This window comes from Osmia bicornis, chromosome 14, assembly GCF_907164935.1.
Source record: "Osmia bicornis bicornis chromosome 14, iOsmBic2.1, whole genome shotgun sequence".
Classification (NCBI taxonomy): domain Eukaryota; kingdom Metazoa; phylum Arthropoda; class Insecta; order Hymenoptera; family Megachilidae; genus Osmia; species Osmia bicornis.
The window spans coordinates 4,655,277-4,677,609 of record NC_060229.1 but is presented as its reverse complement, the minus strand read 5'-3'; the positions used below and the strand labels follow the sequence as shown (position 1 = coordinate 4,677,609).

The following is a 22,333-nucleotide window of genomic DNA, read 5'->3' as shown; positions in this document are numbered from 1 at the left end:
GCATAAGACCCTCCACTTGGGGACAGGCGGCAGAGGAGTGCTCTGGGACCTTATGTATATTAATCCGGAGCCCTCCACGTCTGCCATATTCATACCCAGATGGGAGCTGCCGCTCTCGACGCCAGGGGCCCTGACGGCCCTACCGGGTTTGGTGGGAAAGCCAACCTCTTCTTGCTGCTCCTCCTGTTGCTGTAATATGATAAGGTTGAGCTTGAGACACTAACTGACAATGAGTAATGGGGTATAATTTTTGATATCGAATCAATCTACCTTTACCATCAAAGTACGTTAGACTGTTGCAGTGCAAAGTACTTCTCATTTTTATACTAGAATAAAGCAGATGGCGTTCGTTCTCAAGGCACAAATTTAAAATCAGTTGAAAACAATGGCATGCCTAGTTTTGTTGGATCTGTAGTCACAGTGTACTGCAAAGTGTTTCACATTTTTATACTAGGATATAGCACATGGCGTTCTTTCTCGAGACTCATGCTCAGGAACCCCCGAATACAAAGGCATATCCAATCTTGTTAGATCTGTAATCACTGCCTCCACCCAGTGACTACAATCACTGCTCCACCTAACGTGCGGAGCTCAAACTTAATCTGTTCATTGTTCTCACTTGTAAATGGGATCTGTTCTCACTTGTAAATAGGATTAGTCACGACCTGTGAAACACACCTATTGTATTAGCGATAGACGTGGCAGCAGCTATTTTACAGAATACTAGTTGTGATGCTAAAATACCGGCGATACCGTAGGTAACCGCAGCGCAATGGATCATCAAGTATAGACACTTTTAGATAAGATTATTTTGAGCGAGTTAAGGTCTTATTAATTTTCAACGATATATCGGCTTGTGGCTCGGTGAACGACGATTAAAATGTCTGGTTTCGACGAGAATCCCTTCGCGGAACCAAGCATCAATGATCCGTTTGCGGTGAGTAATTTAACAGCGGCTAAAATCAAACATGTATCACCTCGTTCAATATTGCGTGTAAAGCTGTCAAATGGAAATAAATCTATACAATTGAATTAGAAGATTTCATTGAAGATCATTAGCGAATATTCATCTTATGTCTTGACGTAAATTGGCATATCAATTAAGTAAATATTGTGCATTTTTTCATATTGATCTTTGTACTTGTACATATCTTTATTCATGTTAAAATTATCATGATTTTGTATACCAGAAATTGTCATCTTGCGTACAACCTTATGTATATGATCAAATAAAGAAAATTCTGAAATGGCTGTTGATACTATATTTAGACATCCTCTATAAATATACATTCATTGGGAATAACCATACTCAGTCCTTCTTTTTCATGGCTAATTGCTATGTAAGAAGACCAGTTGACAATTGGGAATATTTCTAAAAATAGGATCCTGCAATAAGAAGAGCTGTATCCTCAACACCAGCTAACAGAGGCTTGGAAGATTATAATCCATTTGCAGACCAAGGTTCCCAAGGAACTGCACAGGTCAGAGGTGCTGCAAATCCTCCAATCTATGGAGGAGTTGGAGCAACACAACCAGCTACTCTTCAGCCTTCAAATCAAGAAGCTCCACCAACTAACTACACGCGTACTCCTCAACAAACAGTGAATGCAGCACTTGGAAGCACATTGTCTCCTACTTCAGATGTAATTGTATATGCAATTATGTGTTTGCAAATGTTACACAATAAATCATCTTTGTATTTTGATTACCAAATTTTAGCAAAGATCAGAGCCAGAATGGAAAGCAAGAGCAGAAGAGGATATGAGAAGTTCAGCATATTATCGTGAGTCCACATAACAAAAATCAAATATTCACCTAATATTTACTGTTACTGATCAATTCAAATTTCTTGTATTAAAGCAAAACCACACAACTGGCCACCTTTACCTGATAAGTGTTGCTTCCAACCTTGTTTCTACCAAGATATAGATGTGGAAATAAGTACAGACTTTCAGAAGGTGGTCAGGCAACTGTATCATCTCTGGATGTGTAAGTTTAATGCATCACAATTAGGTGTTTATAGAACAACAGTCATCAAGCTACTAAATATTTCCTTTGAATTACAGTTCATGGCTGTGTTATGGTTCTAAATGTTTTCGGTGGATTCGTGCTAATCTTATGTAATGAAAGGTTTTCAACATTTGGTCTTGGAATATTATATCTTATACTTTTTACTCCATTTTCGTTCTTGTGCTGGTATAGACCAGCCTACAAGGCTTTTAAGTACGTATTTTAATCAATGCTAACTTACCGACTTCTAGGATAATCTTACACAATTCGTTTATTTCAGGAATGATAGCTCTTTCAACTTCATGGTGTTTTTCTTTGTCTTTTTCTTTCAATTAATCGTAACAGCAATTCAGGCTATAGGCATTCCTGGCTCAGGAACTTGGTAATTCTTTAACCTTTAAAACGGCTCGATTGTCGTTTAGAATCGCGACTGAAACTCTTTATTATTTATAATTACAGTGGTATAATAACAGCTATGATGATGTTCGATAAGTCCGCGAAGGGGATTTTTGTTGGCCTTTTGTTGCTGTTCATCGCTTGTGGTTTTGTTCTTGCTGCGTGCGGTGATCTTCTGTTATTGACGAAGGTAGAATTGGAAGTTCGACGAGGCTTTATTTTATTAATAAGATGCTGAAGAAAATTTACATTTCAGATCCATCGCATTTATCGTTCGTCAGACGCGAGCGTTTCGAAAGCACAACAGGAATTTGCAACAACATTTTTGCGCAATGAACACGTGCAAACTGCTGCGAGTAACGTTGCCGCCAACGCTGTCCGCACCCAAATGGCTAATGCTGCTAATCAACCACGCTACTAAGCGTAATTTTGCTACCCTCCAGAATTTATTCTTCAGGTACTCTGATGTTTTACTTATCAGTAAACCGATAGATCATAGTTTCGATGCGTTTGTATTGAAACGAAATTATGTCGTCTTACATTGGAAAATTATAATGTAAATTATAATCTTTTGAATCATGTTTTATTTTTCGTGCATGTTTTGTTGAAATTAATCGTATAATTAATTAGCAGAGTGTACACGAATACTCTTAACAGATGCTTATAAATTAACATATTCTTTTCGCTACAGTATTTTAAATTGGAATAAAACATACTGTTTGTACGAGTGTGTGCGTTCATGTACTACTTAACATATACTTCATACGTTTAATCTAAAAAGGAAAAAAGAGGCACGGAATAATTTATCATGTAGTAGGAGTGAGCTCATAATCATATCAGTAATTCTTATATTATTGCTTCTATTATACATCAAATATATTTGCTAGCTTTTCTATTTTAGAGTGGCACTTTTATTCATGATGTTGTAATCATGCGCGATTTATACGATGGAAAAGCGTGTTCGGTTTGCTGAAAATCAAAATAATTTTATAACACAGTTGTATCCACGAGTTCGTAGAGTTTAATCTTCATTTGTTGTGTTGATAAGCGTTAACTTAATTACCAATTATACGAAAATGAAACATCTTTATATCTATCCCAATATTGTCCTATACATTCCTTGCAACGTGTAATATATGGCCTTTCCTTACTAAGTACTTGTTATTTAGCACCATAAAATATTATATCACTTTGTAAAGTTTAATCTATATAGATAAATAGGGGATATTTTGAAAACAAATAACTTTTACATACGTTTAACTATTTATTAATTATCGATAAATTATTTGTAGCCTACAAAAAGAAATAATTGGGTTATATCGTTGCTGTTACTTTATTGGATGTATCCGAAAATGTCCGAATGAAGTGGGAAATTTATATCGAGTAGAAAAAATGAAATGTTCGGGAGATAAAAAGAAAGAATTAAATGTATCTTGTTATTTGTTGAGTCTTGATCATACATTATTATACCCTTTTAAATATATTTTTAGACATGTAACACTGTTTAAATTGATTGCAATGACTATACGCCACCTTTATTATATAGCGGTTAACAATAGACTAATTCGTTTTGTATAAAAATATTTAAAAAAAGATGTTTAAATTTTATAAATACACGCTGGTACATTTGTACTTATGTAAGCAGTGAACAAAACAAAAAAATTGACAAATAAATATTTAGTTTACTCATAAGAAATTTCCTTTCCACGGTGACTCCTCTTAAATACCAATATCTATAACAAAGTTTCCAAGTTTTCTAAACCGAGAGTCCTCAGTAATTTTTGACCTGTGAATTTCTCTGATTAGATTAGATTACTCTGTTAATATGAATAAATATATATACCTTCGAATCGATAAGTGGCAATCGGGTCTGTTGGAAACGAACAACCGGGATCCACCTCTGACGATGTTCCTGTTCCAACTAATTTTGCCACGAATATGGCATCCATAAGTTCAATCCTCGATCTAAACATTAATCTAGCATGTCCTTCGGCTAGCCTAAAAATGAGATACATCAAAAATATTCCTCTTAAAAATTCCATCATCCTTTACCTAATAAGACTGTCCAAGAGCCGTACAGTAGTCCTTTCTTCTCTTCTATCCGGATGTGATCTGTGATAAAGATAAGTTGCCCTAAGTACCATTTCTGCCTCTTTTGTCAGTGTTGGTTGCAGGGAATGCACATAGGCCAAATATTCCCTCAAACTGTCTTCCTTCCATAGACCTTCAGTCTTCAAAAGCTCGATGTGATTCTTCGAGTCTCTGGAAATAATAATTAATAAAGTAACCGTAAGAATTAACAACTGTGTACGCATTTTGATTACATCTGAGCCAGGCTTTCGTTAACTTCGCAAGCAGCCTTCAAAATGTGGTCCGACGTTAGCTTGTCCCATTCCGGATTCCTGTTATCCTTCAGAAGCAATATCAAGTCGAAACGAGACAGAAGAGGATCACCTAAGCTCGTTTCCCACTCTTCGTCCTCGGCACCAAATTGACCACCGGCTGGATTGATGGCTGCAATCACCGAACACCTCGAGTTCAACGTGCTAACTAATCCAGCTTTGGCGATTGATATCGTTTGTTGCTCCATGGCTTCGTGCACGGATGTCCTGTCGTGTGAACTCATCGTGGTGAACTCATCCACGCAGCATATTCCGCCATCCGCTAACACCAGTGCCCCAGCTTCTAAATGCCAGCCGTCCGAGTCCTGTATAATTAGACGATAAAAATGAATCCGAACGTTGATCATTATGGACGAAGGACTGCATAGTAACGTCAACTAACTCTGACAGCAGTTGCTGTTAGTCCAGCTGCAGTTGATCCAACTCCGGTTGTAAAAACAGACCTCACAGCCAAACGAGTTGCTGCGCGAAGCAGTTTCGACTTGCCAGTTCCAGGATCACCGACTAACAGAAGATGCGGCTCTCCCCGTACACGTGTTCCTTGATCGATTTAATTATTGTATTTTATATGAAGAAAATAATAAAGATGAGATACAGAGAATTACCGTTGTCGTTGTATTTAGTCACACCCCCGGCTAGGACAACGGCTAGGGCTAACTTTGGAGTGTACATCCCATAGAGCTTTCAATAATAAACGTTTAAATAATTTTTGTCAGTATTGTTATTAGTTGGGCATTAGTGAATACGATACCTGAGGGCAAATCGATGCAAGAATATTGTCTCTACCAAGCAAAGGGTTGTCGTTGTACTTTTCCCAATAATTTTCGAAAATGTCTTTCATCTCTTGGCTGGAGGATGTGTCGGATATCTTCCGCCGGACTGTTACGCTGTTTGCTATCATCATGGTTGTAGCTTCTAAACGTTCACCAGGTTCTAAGGGTCCCCATATTCGCACTATTACACCACTATGGGTATGTATGTAGTATATCAATTAGTAAACTGTATTTCGGTGTTTTAAAATAGTTACTTGTTCACCTGATTTCGACATAATCTCCTGGTCTGCATTTATCAACTAAATCATCCAGCAGGGTGATTTTCAGTTCCTCTACCAAGTACCTGGTATCTGTTTTACCCTTTTCCTAATCAATAGTTCATTTCCCAACTTAACAATGTTAATCAACCATGAAATAATGATCAAAGAAAATTAATAATATACTTGTACTCTGATTTCTTGGCAATCTGAGGAATCTTCTACATCAAACTCATTGATGGCTTTTAATTTTGTCGCATTGCATGCTTCACACTCTGAGATATCTCCAAAAGTTTGTCTCTCCCATTCATACTACAAATACATGACATGTAAATTATTATTTCATATAGGATTACAGAGGGAGATTTATATGTTTCAACCAACTTTAATGTGATTAATGTGCTGGCACTTCTTGCAGCTGTATCTTTGGACAAGCTTTAGTACTGAAGGCTGGGACATTCTTACTACAATGCCACTTGTTGAAACAAGTTGCCCAATTTGTCCCTGGTCCACTGTCAGTGGTACAGCAGTAACTCTGATGCGTACCTATTCATGATATTCCCAAAATGAAGAGAAAAGGATTTATTGAAATGTGAAAAAGTAAAACCACGCATCATTACTTTCTTTTTAACAACTTGTTCTGGTTTTGCCAACTCCTGTTGAGCTTCCACAACTGATTCATCGCAAAGTGGTAGATAATATCTGGGATATTGTAAAATCTTTTGTGCCATATCTGTATCATATTCAAACAGTGATACAAAGCTGGAAAACAGTTATCATGAATCATTCTTATGACTCATTTACAGAGTACACATTACTCACTTTATGTAGATTGAATAGAAACCGCTGATGTCCAAGCTGTCCAAAATTTCTTCTAATTCTTCTCGATGGTTTTTCAACAGATATTCTTTCATTTTGTGCCTTTAGAAGACTTGATTGAGGTTATACGTATCAGGTTACTCACACCTGTTACTACTTTCCCGCCAAAACTATCAAGTCACGTGCTCTTCATTCATAATGAATAATACGTTTTCATTGGCTTGTTAAAAAAGGATGAATGAAATTAACTCTACCATTGAGGCGTACGAGATGCGTAGTAAAAACGAATGGGAATTTAATTAAAAATTAATGTTTGCGTAATGTTGAGTAATATAAATGCTGTTTAATATTAATAGTGCAATGGAAAATTTAATAAAACATTAATTCTTCAATCTAAAATGGAAATTTAAATTTTTTCCATTTTTTCGCACTCATTTTATCAAGAAAAGGTATATTCGGCAGGTTGTTATAAAACCGCATTGGCAATTCACCCATTAATCAATTCTCACGTCTGTTTTGGTGGTTTAGTGCAAAATTTTGTGGTGAAACTTAGCCCGCAACAGTGGAAACCTTTTCAGTGTCTACTTTTTATCGCGAAACCGCGATGTTCCATCGATTTTATATTGGAATCAAATATCTATCGACGCGAGAAAAAAAAAATTAGTATATGCAAAGAATGTAGGTGTTAATTAATAGAATATAGACGCACGTTTTTCAAATATATATATTAATATATAAAATGTAAGTGGATAGTGGAATGCAAGTTAAACACAACGTCTGTATCGGTTTTACGATGTCATTAGTAACGATTCCCTTTACGACCTCTTCCTAAGTTATAAATTACTCGTCGGATCCAACGTGGTCTGGGGAGAAACAATGTAATTAGCGTGGCCGTGCTCGCACCAAATATACGTTTGCACACGTTTCCACGTATAATTGCCTGGTGCACGATCAAAACTTGCCTCGGTCCGTTTCTACAACCTAAAATAGAATAACTCTTCGTAGCAGACCCTCGACTTGTATTCATCTTCGTTGTTGCGAAATCCCGTAAATCCTTGTATTTGGATCTCGACTGTAATTACTATTTGCATTTCACACCGTGAAATTTCTTCTCACAAGATTTCTAGGATATAAAAAAAGGAAACGAGGCAGGACTCCAAGAGGGTTCAGTTCCATTTAAAACGTCGATTTTACCGGGTGGAAACGTCGCGAGACGTAAAATTTCCCTTGTCAATAACTTGGACAAGTGTACATTGTCGACGCCGGGATCGTGTGTGTACAGCCGCATTTCCTGTGGGTGCAATTCCACGTAAGTTGTCAACGACAGGCATCCATGGAACGCTTCCAGGTAAAATTACCGAACTTGTATAGTCGTCGTGGCGATAACTCTTTGCGAGAACGTGTCGTTAAATGGGTACAAAAACTGATAATTAAAAATACATTTTCAGGGAACTTAGGACAGTTTAACGTGTGAACGTTTGATGGTTTTAGTTTCACTGGGATTAAAGCGGAGATTCAAGCACTTTATATCGCGCGGTTCCTCTAACGAGTATTATTTGAACGTGGGCACGAAACGAGCTGCTAATTATTCAGAGACCTCTTAAATTCCACGGAGACATGTAAATTCATAATTTTGTATACAACTTGGAGAATAAACGTTCCGGCACGATTTCGTTCCACGGAATAATTCAAAGGAACCACTGTACCAAAGTACAGTACTCGACTAACAAGAAAATTCCATTTAATTTATCTCAAAGCGACTTTGCTTGTTTTCGCTTGAAATCAATAAACGACGTACGATCACGGGGTTCTTTGAAAACGACTGAGAAAAAGAAAAGGGTAGTCAAACATTCTCAACTCCTTCATAAGCATTAAACGCAACCATGCTCGAGAAGCTACCGGTCTCTTCTCCGACTTTAAAAGTCCCTCGTTCCCTTTTTCAATTTCACGAACACGGTGTAGAGCAATAAAGGTTTTCCAAGAAGAACGAAAAGCACAGGCAAGAAGGCGATCGTTTAAGAGGAACATCCGAGAAAAAGAGGGCAATGAAGAGGAAAAGGGGTCGGGGTCACCGTGTCCGGCAAGGATTCCACGTCGTTCTACCGGGTCCTGCGCGCGGTTTAATAATACATCCTAGGAGACCGTTAATCACCGCGTGAAATATAATTTAATACCCGAGCGAGCGAGGTCCGACCACTAAAAATGACGAACGGCCAGGAAACACGCGGCAAGCTCAGCCTGCAATCATCCTATCCTCCTCCGGTACGCTGCCATAGACACCCCATGCTGTTGGACCTGCAATAACGATAAAGGCTTCGGTATTCCTAGACGATCCTTTTGATGTGGTCTCTCGTGAAAGGTTCGCGAACCGCTTCTGCATTACATTCGTTCAATATGTTCCTACTCGATAACTTTAATTCCTTCATACGAGGGGGTGGAAGCGAAATTTTTTAAAATATTAACTTTCTGGCATAAATGGTATAAATGGTAAAAATTAATTGTAAGCAAGCTGTGAAAATATACGGGAAGAAACCACCACATTTGCTTGTAATTTTGAAAAAATCAAGGGAGATTCTAAAGGGAATATTTTTGAAAGAATCAACCTATATCCAGATCCATAGAATCCATTCTTTTTATCACCAACGTTGGTATCGACCAGTTTTGTCCTGTCCCTCTAGTCAGCTACTGGTGCCCTTTGAAATCGGGTTAATGTCCACGACAATGGCTACGATTTTGTCCGATGAAAGCGTTCAGGAGCGATCTTCCTTCCGGTGTGGAAGCACGCTTTTTATCGACACCAACCGGCCACGCTGCGAGCCAGCAATTGCGAACGGGTGGTTCTAGTGTAATGGAGTTTCACCTGGAAGGTGGCTCACCCCTCTTTGCAGGAACTCGTTACGATTCTTTTAACGAGAACTTTTTACCGACTGTGCCGGACCATTTGTTATGGTACACCGTTCGTTGGAAATTAGAAAACCTTCAACCCCTCCTCGTTATTGTATTTTCTATTCTTCGTTTGACGGATCTCGGATTAGAATCTACTTTATTTCGCCCTGAGTTCGAAGCTTTTACTACGAACCACGCAGAATGGGGTAGTTTAATGAAGAAAAAGTGGACGATGTGCCTGATATTACAATTGCAGGTCGCGTTTGAACAGCTATTATCCTGGCATTTCACCTCGAACACAATTAACCGAGAGAGGGTGGCAAGCTATGCGAGACGTTATAAGTCTATCGTAATAGCTATAAATAAAGCTATTAGAGTGGCCATGAACGAACCACTCGATCGTGCAGACGACTCTTTCCTGGCTCCCCTGCTTCCCAAGTTTCTATATAAATTCTATATGTCCCTATATGTTTCTTGAGGGGGAAAGTAGTCATTGCTGAAAAGAATATTTCGTTTCATTTTCATTAGTGTGGTTTTTTTCCACATTTATATATTATTGAGGTTTCTAAATAGTTGCTGAAAACTTACGCATTTTGTTGAGGCACTAGGGATTTATACTCTTTGAAATAAATATACATGATCTCTGTTAAAAAAAAGAGAAAGAAGAAAAGAAAAGAAGATTGCCGAAATATCCACCCGAGCTGCCGAACGTGAGCCATGGCGTAGCAGGGGTTCCTTAGACAGGGGTAATAAAGATATAAGGACGTCGTTTTATAAGCTTCCATCGTAGTAGGATCGAAAAATACTCGTAGTCGGTAAACGCTATTAGCGATAGCTGCAAGTAATGCACGAGTAAAAATAATGGTCCCTCTAAAGTATTTTCAAAGATGCACTTTAATTCCCTTCGACAAACGACCAAGTCCTTCTTTTTCTTATTTGTATTCAATCTTTTAAGGTTTCTTGTTAAATTCTTTGGAATTGATTTCTGGCTGGTTTCAACAGACATTTCGAAGGCAGGATTTCCATTTAGGGCAGCTCTTGGGAAACCGTTGCTCGATGTTTTCGTAGAACAACATGGAACCGATCCATAAATCACTTTTCGATCTCCTAACAACGATATTATCCCGACTGATCTCGCCTTTTACGAAGAACCCTCTCCTTTTAAGCCGTTTCACAATAATTTACGAGGACAAGCCGTTGTTAGCGATATACTTATTCAAGAGAGATTGATTTATGCGAATTTACACGTGCTTCTAATATTTATTTGTACGTCGATGCGCGTGTAATAAAAATTTGAAAAAAGAAAAAGAAGATTGATATTTTAATGTCTTTTTTTCCTGTGGTAATCAATATATTAATAGTAGATTGGTCACGATCAGGCGAGAAGATTTCTAATCCTATAACGATATAAATTTTTTAAAGAGAAACGTTCGTGTCTTTATTGATATTTATGGAGCGGGAAAGTATGTGACCAGTCTTAATGACCACACGATATAACGTCATCCGTTGGAGATGTAAATTCAGTAGAAGAACTTCATTTCCATCCATCTTCCTTTGTCTCTGTCACGCTGCGCACTGATTCGGTCGACGCTGAAAAATAGACGTTCACCTTTAACGATACATAATGCCACGAAACGATGAACAATATTTCCCGCCACGCGCCGACGTTACAATGAGAATAAATTTCCATTTTGAGCGCCAGCAAGACACAATATATTAAATCGTTCCCCTTCCAACTTCCCATCCCAGTGGGTCGCGTGATATATGTACTTTATTATACAGAATGCCTAAAAGAATGGATCTATGTAAAAAAATAGTCGAAAAATTCGTTTTTAAAAAAGTGCATGTGCATCGGGTAAGTGCATCGCGACACTTGATTTGAAATATTTCTCAAACTATTCTGTATTCAACATTTTACCCTAATACTTTCTTATACAGAATGTCTGAAAGAATCGATCTACGTAAAAAAATTCCAAAAATTCGTGTTCAAAAAAATGCATGTGAATCGGGTAAGTGCATTGCTGCACTTGATTTGAGATATCTCCTAAACTATTTTGTTCTCAATATTTTACCCTAATACTTTCTGATAGAGAATGTCCAAAAGAATCGATCCACGCAAAGAAAAGTGCAAAAATCGATTTATAAAAAAACTGCATGTGCATCGGGTAAGTGCATCGTGACACTTGATTTGAAATATCTCTCAAACTATTCTGTTTTCAACATTATACCCTAATACTTTCTTATACAGAATGTCAGAAAGAATCGATCTACGTAAAAAAAATTCCAAAAATATGTTTTCAAAAAAATGCATGTGCATTGGATAAGTGCATCGCTGCACTTGATTTGAGATATCTCTCAAACAATTCTGTTTTCAACATTTTACTCTAATATATATTTCATTTCTAGAGTCTCTTACAAGCTTTTCTGAAAGATACCACTGCAATTTTACACCTGTCGCGTGTCATAATAATTATAACAGACAAAGTGCAATATTTTGTACATCTCCAAATTATTTTCTATTTCACTTAATAACTTTTCACCCTCGAAGCGTACATACCTGTTTAACTGTTATCTGAAAACTGATTTCCAGAAAGTCGTCCGATGATTCATGGCCGCAAGACGAGGCCGCTATCTTCATTCGAGTTTCCCGTCGAATGTTTCGCGTCAGCTGAAAAATCTATCTCGATCGGTGCTCGCTGAAAGCGTATATGATCACCCGAAAAGCGAGCCGCGCGGTACGCTTAAAAATTGAACCTTCGACCAGCTTTGCGCCTCATAAATTATCCGCAGGGGGTCGAGCGGTTCCTCTCTCGGCGAACGGATGACTTTGGCCGGTCAAACTCGTCTCGGATCATGAATTATGAGCGTACAGTGACTCTGCAACATGTTGCCGATCGACGATGCGTTTTGTGACGTTCGCTTTTTAACCTCTCGCCCGCTTCATCCACCTATTTCCCTGACATTCCTGCTTTTCGACGTCGTCAAAGACGTCTGAACTGATCTACGAATAGAACAGTTAATGAACAATATGCGTTGAATTCCTGAAGAACACCACATACAGAATATTCCACAGATATCAAGCATTTTCCAATAAATGATCAATATCTCGTTACGTAATGAGCAATCTTTTATTCAACAAGGGCGATGTGGATTGGAACCACGTTGTATTGTACTTTACAAGAAGAATTTTACCTTCGTTTTTCCCTCTTCTTTTTTTTTACGATCTACGTGAAGAGATCGCGTTTGAATGTAACCTCGAAGGGGACGGATCATTATGTTCTTATACGAGCGGACGAGGAAGAGAAGGGGATGAAATAATAGCGATTGAAAGCAGCTTTTTCCGATCGAACGATCTCGCGAGATTAACGCCCATCATAAATGCGGTATTACGTTGGAAAGGATGCAACGATGGGCGTGATGATGTTTGTCGATGGTCGATAACAATTCAATTTATGTAATTCGTCGATTTGCCTGGTAAAGAGGAACCGCGGGGGTTGAATTTATACGGACGTCGAACGGGCCAACGAAATACACCGTAATCATTTATTATGTTTACGGTATACACGCGGTATTAATAATATTTCGTTTCCGACGGAAACTCGCGCAAATGATGCGGACGCTGAAATTCCGCGCAAACACGGCACGAGATTAAATACACGCTTCGCTTCTTATTTGTTTGCCGCGGCACGAGTTATTTTTATCGATCCTCTATCCGTTCAACGTTAACGCGATGAAAAAGTTAAAGGACCCCTTTCGCGAAAGGATAAACCCGTTCAACGGAACTTTGTTATCGCGAGTTAAGAATACAGGACAGATAACGAAACTTCCACGCCGGGGAAGTTTCGGAATGGCCAGAAATTTTGCGACAAAGTCGTTTTACCTTACGCTGACGGCTACGGGGCTCGCTTCAATTCCTTTAAATTGCTGTTGACACAATATACTCTGACGAAACGTGCTAACTGCCTCCAGAGCACTTTCATTAAATTACAGTGAAAACGGTGTTTAATTCACCCTCGCGTAATTACGCGACACCCCTAAGATCGCGATAAAGGATTATTCAAAAGCCAACATATTTCTTTTTGATTTTGGAATAATTCTACCTTGTACCATTGTGCCAGGGCTAATTGTTTCTTTTGGGAAGGAAAAGGCCACTCGATCATCCGCTCGATGATCTATAGCGGGGTTAATCTTGTTTAGCGAGATACACAGATGACCATCCTCTATACACCGGATATAGAGGTTGATGGATAGCCGGCACGATCTTGCGGTACACCATGGTTTAGACGGCAAACATACTGATACGTTAACACCACGCAACGTATGAGAGGGCGGGTCTCGTAGGATTCGTCTTCGGATCGTTCGTAGCCGACAAGGATGCGTTGAAATTCCCTGGAGATAAGTGGCGCAGCGATAACGTTAAACCGTGCGATGAAACGCGAACACCGGATATTGGATATTGCGGTTAAATTGCAACAACTCTAATCTCCAACTATCTTGGTCCGACGAGAAGAAGAAGAGAAACGTCTTTAGAAAGATATCGTCTATCTTATTATAGAAAAATGAAATTCGACGGTCTGGCAATCGGTAACGAAGGGTAAATGATTTATTTCTAACGATGCACCGTCTTTTTGGATCGTTACCAGCAAAGAGGTGTGGCATGCAAGTCGCTAAAGAGACGTAGATCATTGGATAATGATGGGATGTTCCATCCCGTTCCATTCTATTCGCTTGTAATCCCATCCTCCCTAACACAACAGTCATCATGTCGTCGTGGTACGGATCACTTAGGGATCATTAGCTTTATGGCGCTTCCGTATGGCTAGCCGTTCGCGTGCAAGTGGATATTGTTCGAAAGCGGTACTAGGTTTCACTGCTGAGCCCGACGAAATAAAAAGACACTCGTTCCCTCAGCCGAACAATAACGGGGAAAAAGAATGGGAGCGCAACAACTTTTTCAATTTAAAATTATTAAACCGTTCTCTGCGGCGTAGAAAACGCGAAGAAATACCGAAAAATGGATGCTCGAAATTTTCATTCCATCGTCGCGTGCAATTACGAGTCACTGGAATTTCAGCGACTATACTAAATTGTGGTTTTTGGAAAATTTTTAATACCCCGGATATTGCTCGGAGATTTTTCAAACGGCCTGGGAGAAATTGTCCCGCCTGGGTGGTCCTGAACCGACCACGAAATCCTCCTTTCCTCTCTGTCTTAATTTCCTCCCCTCGCGGAGCCGTCATCGTACCGAGGCTTCCCTTGAGCCCTGATTAATCCAGACGCCATGCGATATCCTTGGACAAGTATTTCCCCGTGTGACGATCCGTACACACGCTTGTGTAACGGCGAACCGCACACTGCGCCGCGGATGAATATCGCGGATATAATGTTACTGTATTTCATTACCAGAGTACACCGGATGCGCTATGCTGGTTCGTTCCAGTGTATCCTGCATCAGCTCGTCGTTGGTTCGGTATAACGTGAGTACGAAGGCAACCGGCTCGCCACGTTCGTTGTATATCCTCCTTTATGCGGCCCGGTTTCGGTTTCCGGCCGTACCATTCAGGAATATCACCTTACGCGCTTCCTCGTGATTCAGCCGACTCTCGGTACACGCTGTAATCAAAGGATTACACCGGCGGGTCCACTGCCTCCAAGTCAGCCTCTGTTTAACGCGACCACCCCCGCTACGCTATAATCATTATCACGCGTTCGTTGCATGAGAGAGAGAGAGAGACACCACCGGGTCTTAACCCTTTGACCGAACGATTCCCGACCGAGTTGTTCCTGGATTTCCCAGGAAACGTTGAATTTCCTCACTCCAGCCGACGCTGTGCCTTGTCATTGCCCGTTTCGGCCTCGAGGGTGATTCGAGTGCAACCCTCTCCTGCAGCCACTGTTCGTGTAATTTAGAGGGAGATCAGGGAAAGGGAGTATTTCGTTGATTTTCAATGCTGCTAATTGAATTTCTACGGTTTAAAAAGTTTCTCTCCAAGTTTGCTCGTTTTCTTTTCAAAATAGGCAATTTTGAAATTTAATTCTTTCGTACTTTGTTAAGTATTAAAAGATGAAATTCATTTGTCTACCCACCGAATCGAGGAGAGGATAAATAGCCGAAAGTGTCGTTGAGATATTAGTACATCGAGTAACATCGAATTTCGGACCGGTTCCCAGCTACTAAACTAATTATATCGTGATAACGAGGCTAATTTGGAGTCACGCGAGACCGTTTCGCACTTGTGCGCTTTTAAAGAGAAAGGATTATAAATAGAAGTAGGGTAGACACAGGGTGGAAGAGAGATATAGGAAGAAGAAGGAGAAAGGAAGTACTACCGTGCAGGGAGAGCAACTGAACTTCCTACCTCGTTCTACCACGGACTATCTCCATTATTACACCGTCGACCTGCAAATTGTAGACGCTTTCTCTCGGGTTCAAGTGCCACCTACCATTACGTGATTAACGCACAGACTGGCGTACGCGATATTATCTGAGCAAAGGCTGCGAATAGAATTCACCAAGACGTACGTTCCATGGCAGGCATAATAGCCCTCCTATGTTCCCTCTGTCGTTTTTCATTTTCGCGTTATCTCACGGTGCATCGACATGCAGTAGTCTGTCTATTCTTCCCCCGAGCTATTTTCGTATCATGAAATTCATGGATTACACTTGGAACCTTTGTTTAGCCGACACTGGATCAATTTTCACCAGCGGTGACGAGATAACGAGTTAAATTTTATTAAATTCGAGGGATAGAAAATTTTTATTCAGTCGATTAATGTAGGTTCGGTGAAAGAATAAAATTATTTCTACGAAACGCGAACGATTGATCGAATATTGGCTTTTAATTGCTTCTACGATTCTTTGTTTTCGCTCATGGGGCTGCGGAATTATTTACTTTCTCCTTGAGCAAAGCCATGAGGCAATTATTTACACACCCCTGTCCGCCAGTCAATTATACAGCCAATTATTTCCGGGTAGCAGACGACTTAATTACAGAGCTCGCAGTGGCCGCAATTTTTGGCTCGACCGCGTAACTAACTTGGAAGAAATTAATTGAATTTAATTTGCCGTCCGTGGCGAACGTGTGACCGCCATCAGGATTGATTGAATCTTTATCTGTCTTCTGTTTGTTTAAATAAAACCTTCGGCGTGTAAACGTTCAACCGAACGTAAAGTTTGTCGAGGATCGTTCGTTCGAACAAAATTCAGGGATTTTTCGAAACAACTGCACTCAATTCAATTTCAAGCGCGAAAGGATTATTGCGCCGGGAAAGTATGGAAGTTGTATTTCCCAGAAAATTTCAATAGTTCCGTAACGAGTTCCAAGCCGTTGATAATTAATTCGGCAAACTTATATTCCACGACCAAGTTAATTTCCACCCACGCGAATCGGGATTTTAATCAAATCTTAGGGAATCGTTTTGACGGGGCCGGGAATAACGCACAAAAACGCCAATTAAATTCAATGGAATATCATTAAACCACGCTAATCATTTCATGAAAACTTCAAGTTTAAAACATTCTTTTATCCTCTCGTTTAATCCTGCTATTTCCTTAGCTTCCAAATTAAAAATTTAAACTTCAACTTTCATTATTGCTGTCCATTTAAGGCTATGTCGTTTTTATTTTTCGTAATATCTCAAACAAGAATATGCATCAGAATCAGATATTTTGTTATTTGGACAGCATGAAACGGGTTAAAAAATATGCGAATTAAAACTGTTGAAACAACAATACATCCATTGTAAACGCGAAAAAATGAAAAAGAGTTGTTTTATTTGAATCATAATTTTTTGCATGAAATCTTCACTCTTGTTTTATTGAACGTTTGCAAATGCTTTCAACAAAGTAAATAACACACGAAATTGATCAATCACTCATCAAGCAAATATCAATTTTGAATGATATTTCTGATCGTGTGCGATGAGAAAATTACACATTTTCTGTTTATTAACTATTAAGCGAACAATATGCATTTAATTTAAAAAATTAGTGTTAATCAAACCACTCAAGCGTTACTACGATAATAAAGACGAATAAATGGCGAAGTTTAAACAGAGAGAATTTCAATTGGAACTGCGTTCTGTGAACTGTGATTATTGCCACCTTGTTAGTTAAAGTTTGAACCGTGAAACAGAGGGTTAACGATAACGAGAGCAGTTTCTTCGTGGAAACCTCGAAAGCTGGCTCGATTTTCTGATAGGCTGTCCAGGCAATCGGTAACGGTGTTAACAAAGGCAAGAAATCGTCGAGATATCAAGGGTGTACCGTTTCCGTTTTTGATATTGCACGGAGAACAGTGCCACCGGTAATCTCTGCACCTAATTAACGTCCTCGTAACGAACGAAACTTCCTGGAAACCTAGCCTACCATTATCGAGCAAGCTTGTTTTTCCCTGCCTAAAGTTACAATGAACCAGTTCCGACCAACTGCGTTTCCGATATTTCCCCCTGGGAAGCACCGTTTCGAAATTCCTTGGATAACTTCACGCAATATTGTAATGAAAGTTTTAAATTAATAATTAATGCTCGCATCGTTAATAACGAACTACACAAGTTGCACCACTAACAATCGCCTGAATGAAACAAAAGATAATTAGGATTATCTCAATAAACACAAGGTAAAAGCTGCAATTTTGAAAAATTGGAAAAATCAAAACAAAATATTCTTTATTGTTCTTTATCGATATTACTTGCCAAGCGGTGTCCAGAACAGCTAACCGATTCCCCTGGACATCTTTCCTCCCCTTGTCTCTTTCTCTGTCGTGGTGGGTGAAAGAATTTCTGTCCCACGGCTCGCCAGGAGGTGGCACCATTTCTATTCATCTCGAAAAATAAAGGCGTGCCCGATCGCGAGCCTCGATAGCCATGAATATTTTATCCGCATAATATCTCGTCGCAGCCCACCCCCGCGCGTTCACACGTACGTTTCGTACACGTGTTCGAGCGTCCCTCCTTGCGCACCCTTTTCATTCTTTCCTGCTCGACAAGCAGACTCGTCTGGTATCGCGTTTGGACCGTGTAATCCAACATGAACACCCTTGTCCATGACTACGATCGCGTGTACGGAATGCGAAGATGTACGTGAAATTCCAGGCTCGCTCTGAAAATTTTGAGAATCATAACCAAAATGCATTATTTTAATTTGTCAAGGAATTTCATATCATTATTTGCATTCCTGAGTTCTCAAGGGATGATGGCGAAACACAAAGGAGATTCTTTATCATTTACGAATCTGAGATTGAAAACAAGCGACATAGGACGCTGGTATTTCGTCGCGTAGGAACAAACGCTTTGGGACGCGGTACGCTGTTGTATTTTCGGAGGTTTTGTATGGTACGTGGCGGCTGCGTGGGCGTACTATAAATGGGTTCTATGTCAATCGTCAGTCTAATTTCACGTTTGTACCCATAGTAATGTTATACACGTCACTTTGTAGTGAATCACGAAAATTGAACAGGAATTATTATTTTTATCCTCGGAAATTTTAGGGTCGACAAATTTTACGAACACCCTTGCCTCATGAATCTAAATTTTTTTTTCCCATCACCATCCTGCGTGAATTTAATTTCCCATAGATTCCCAAGGGTTTCACGTACTTCCCCGAAAAAGTAGCAACGGAAGGACGTCGAAAAGCCGTGTGCAGAGGCGAGGAAGCGGATCGCTTTCAGCAGGCCGACCGAGCCACGCTTAATGCTCAATAAACGAGTTCAGATGATCAGAGTACGGCTTCTTCCACACGACGGTGGTTGCAGACACTCCCACAGACGTGATCCATCCCGTGTTGTACACGGTGTAGACCTCGAGTGGATGATCCTCGTTCCGCTAGTGTGGCTCACGCACGCACGCCGGGCGTACGCTTTGTCACGCGTGCGGTTTTCTACGCTCTCTGTCTGCGTGTGCTCGTCTCTCGTCTCTCACCTAAGTTTATTGTTAGAGGGGCCGGCTAGCCGCGGACAGGGCATCAGGATTTAGTGCTTCTTACACGCCCATGACGGTACCACGCGTCTCCGGGAGCTTCTTTCGATCGTTTCTCGATCGATCCTCGCGATTCGACGCGTTCTGAATCGAGTAACTCGAAGTTGAGACTGATTAACGGTGACGGTGATCGATGAGTGCGATTGATTTTGTGATTTTTTATTTTTATGTGAGCCTTTGCTCGACGAATCGATAATTTTTTGGTGTTTTAATTTCAATTTGAAATCTTTTAAATCGAGTGTAATTGAAAATTGAAGTTTCTTTCCTCGTGGTTTCATAGTTGAAAAAGTAAGCTTATGTCAGTTGTCAGTTGTCATTCTTATCGTAATTGAACCCTGAATTTAATTGAATATAAGCTCACGATACCGGCAGCAGAACGTTTCCATTTCACTTGGTCATTTTCTTTCTAAAAAAAAAAAAATCGCGACATCCATCAGATATCGTGCGCACGAGAGGGGCTTCCGGTCTGTCGGACCAGGGGGCTGCTTTCCACGGGACATCGACGAGAGAGAAACGGGGACGCGGAATGAAAAACGCGAAATTAGGATTCCGAGGACACCGAAGTGGCCTGAACACGAAAAACCAATTGCACTCAAGAGCTGATAGGGATGAGAAGGGGTCGGAAGGGTACAGGGGTGACGATCTGGTCCACGAGCCGGCGAAACGGGGGTAGAGAGTGTCAGGGATAAAATTGACGATGGTGGGGTGTTGCTGCAACGGTGCAGCAGTGGTTCTTTGTGCAAACAGGTTCGCGTCGAAACGCATTCGTCCGGAAACACCGGTTCGAAATAAAAAATTGCACGGCCCCGGGTAAAAGTGAAATTTGCACGGTTCGACGAACGTTCGACCGCCTACCCTTGTTTTTCCAAAGCAGAATTACCGACGAATGACACCAAGTGCAACGGGCACGATGCTATTTCTTCCACGTTCCAATAATTTCCACGCTGTTTTCCCTGTAAACGTTAGCCAGAAATTCTTTCCTTTCAACGTTTCCATTTGCGGTTGCTTTGGTAAAATTGGAAAATCCGATATTTTTCGTCGAGGAGAAATTTCCACATTTGGCACCCTGTTAACTTCCGCTTAATTTGATCAATTTCGAGGACAAATATTTCATTTTATGAGAATTACATTTACCGTGAAAATTACACCGACCTCAAATCAAGGGTAACCCTTTTGCTTTTTCGCTCGGTTTCGAGAGTTTCCCAACCTTTTAACACCGTCGCTCCACCCCCTTTCGTTTGCTAATACATCCTTAAACCTGGCCGCGCTGCTATCCCCCTCGTTCTCACTCTCTTTCATCTCCAAAGCCCTAATTAACTTTGGTAATTATGTGTACGCCCGGACAGAAGGGTTTTGCACTCGTTCCACTCGAAAGACGGGGCTGAAGCGAGATGAGTAGCTAGCAAGAAACGAGAGAGTTAATGCAGAACGATGCAGGCGAGCTTGCACGACCACAGTCAACCGGAATTCGCTATAAATAGAAGGAAGATTTCGCTAGATTTGACAGCTCCTGACGAGAGCTCGTTCGAACGAATGTCATTCCGCGAACACGAGGCTGCTCTCCTCCCCGGGTACTCTTTTTCACCGGAAGCAGGTTTATTCTAATTTCAAAAGGACCGCTCGTTTAACCCTCAGACGTTGATTTTTCTACTCGTTTTTCTCGTACGCTCATTAAACAGCTCGTATAATTTCCGTTCTGAATATTAACCCGAAGACATTCGCAGAAAATCTTCACTGTTTTATTTGAAAATTTCACTGTCGTTAATGAATTTCACGAAATTCAGGAGCAAGGCAAGAGATCCGATAAAAATTTAACGATACGCAGTCTGTCGAGACATTAATCTCTGGTTGGAATTTTTTTCAACGTCCCAGGTGAAAAGCGTGACGTCTAAGCGTTTGAATTTTAATTTGACGACTGCTGAAAATTTCGTTATTCTCAGGAAGATCGTAGCGTGTTACACGTTTACGCGATAGGATACAGGCGAACGACATCCACGATCCTCCCGCACGCAAATGCGATTTACGTTTCCTGAAGGTTTACGTTCACCTGAGCAACGCGTAATTTCTTCCATCCTTCGGATATCTTCAACCACCGAGTGGTACATTTAAAATGCAACCCTGTCATCGTCGACAGAGACTAAGGGAATCCTCTTTTTCAAATTGCGTTAACCCTTCGAGGAATTTTATCTCTTCCCTGTAGCTCCCTTTCAAATTGCCACGTTTCTGGGTTATCGTGTTACCTTCGGCGCGAAAGTGTATCAGATTAAAAAATGTACAGAAAATTCTAAGTTTTAGTATTTTAGAATATTCTGTGACAGAATGTTGTTTCTTGAAAAGGAATTTCGTTTGTGTTTCACACCCTTTTCCAGGGTGTCCAACTTCGCGTACCACTTGGTGCCCCACGCGACGCCACTTAACAAGCCCATTAATTAATAATACCTTGCAGGGATAATTTGCGACTGGCTGGCTCGCATCAGCGTTGTCATTGTTCTTGGAGACGACCCTTCGTCGTCGGCTTCAAGGTGTGCTTTAAAAATTGATCCACCGATGTCTCGCGATGCTTTATACCTCTAAACAAACTACCATTGTGCTGTTTTTAAAAAAATAAATTTCTATGGTCTATTTTTTCAGTCGTTTTATCGATATCTTCGAACAAGAAACAAACGAAGGTGAACCGATTTCCGACACGTTCATTCGAAATTCTCCAAAATATCCGAATTTTTCGCTCGACTATTGCGATGATGATTTATCGTGTTCCAGCTCGAGCACGCTTCGATGAGTGACGAACGACCGTATTTATAGAAACTTGGACGAA

The 22,333-nt window shown here is 40.3% G+C and overlaps 3 protein-coding genes and 1 long non-coding RNA gene across 7 annotated transcripts in view; 2 read left to right on the top strand and 2 right to left on the bottom strand.

Annotated features, from left to right (window-relative positions):
- Positions 1-672: 672 nt before the first annotated feature.
- Positions 673-5,409, top strand: LOC114872740 (secretory carrier-associated membrane protein 5A). Of its 3 annotated transcripts, none has more exons than XM_029180303.2 (9): positions 673-937; positions 1,383-1,643; positions 1,720-1,783; positions 1,861-1,989; positions 2,067-2,223; positions 2,291-2,392; positions 2,470-2,596; positions 2,663-2,863; positions 5,202-5,409. In XM_029180303.2, exons 1-8 carry the CDS (start codon positions 881-883, stop codon positions 2,825-2,827), a joined length of 1,062 nt encoding a protein of 353 aa, XP_029036136.1. In that variant the 5' UTR covers positions 673-880; the 3' UTR covers positions 2,828-2,863; positions 5,202-5,409. The 3 variants fall into 3 exon arrangements, with proteins under 3 accessions (XP_029036136.1, XP_029036135.1, XP_046144586.1); XM_029180302.2 differs by having other exon boundaries at positions 5,199-5,409; XM_046288630.1 differs by lacking the exon at positions 5,202-5,409 and having other exon boundaries at positions 674-937; positions 2,663-3,853.
- Positions 3,945-6,815, bottom strand: LOC114872743 (DNA helicase MCM9-like). 2 transcript variants are annotated; one of them, XM_046288628.1, is made up of 12 exons: positions 6,661-6,815; positions 6,459-6,600; positions 6,223-6,384; positions 6,025-6,150; positions 5,844-5,947; positions 5,560-5,773; positions 5,414-5,489; positions 5,191-5,348; positions 4,731-5,113; positions 4,459-4,668; positions 4,250-4,404; positions 3,945-4,192 (listed from the first exon to the last, which is right to left on the bottom strand). In XM_046288628.1, the coding sequence occupies exons 1-12, from the start codon at positions 6,750-6,752 to the stop codon at positions 4,140-4,142; spliced, it is 1,875 nt and encodes a 624-aa protein (XP_046144584.1). In that variant the 5' UTR covers positions 6,753-6,815; the 3' UTR covers positions 3,945-4,139. The 2 variants fall into 2 exon arrangements, with proteins under 2 accessions (XP_046144584.1, XP_046144585.1); XM_046288629.1 differs by having other exon boundaries at positions 6,459-6,571; positions 6,661-6,750.
- A 3,860-nt stretch (positions 6,816-10,675) lies between these two features.
- Positions 10,676-22,333, bottom strand: part of LOC114872728 — a 51,420-nt gene continuing 39,762 nt past the window's right edge. The window contains exon 4 of the long non-coding RNA XR_003788814.2: positions 10,676-11,133. This is a non-coding gene — a long non-coding RNA (uncharacterized LOC114872728). The remainder of the gene's footprint in view (positions 11,134-22,333) is intronic.
- The window catches only part of LOC114872727 (lachesin-like), a 73,191-nt gene continuing 70,240 nt past the window's right edge, over positions 19,383-22,333 (top strand). The window contains exon 1 of the mRNA XM_029180280.2: positions 19,383-19,806. The gene's annotated coding sequence lies outside the window, so the exon portion shown is untranslated. The remainder of the gene's footprint in view (positions 19,807-22,333) is intronic.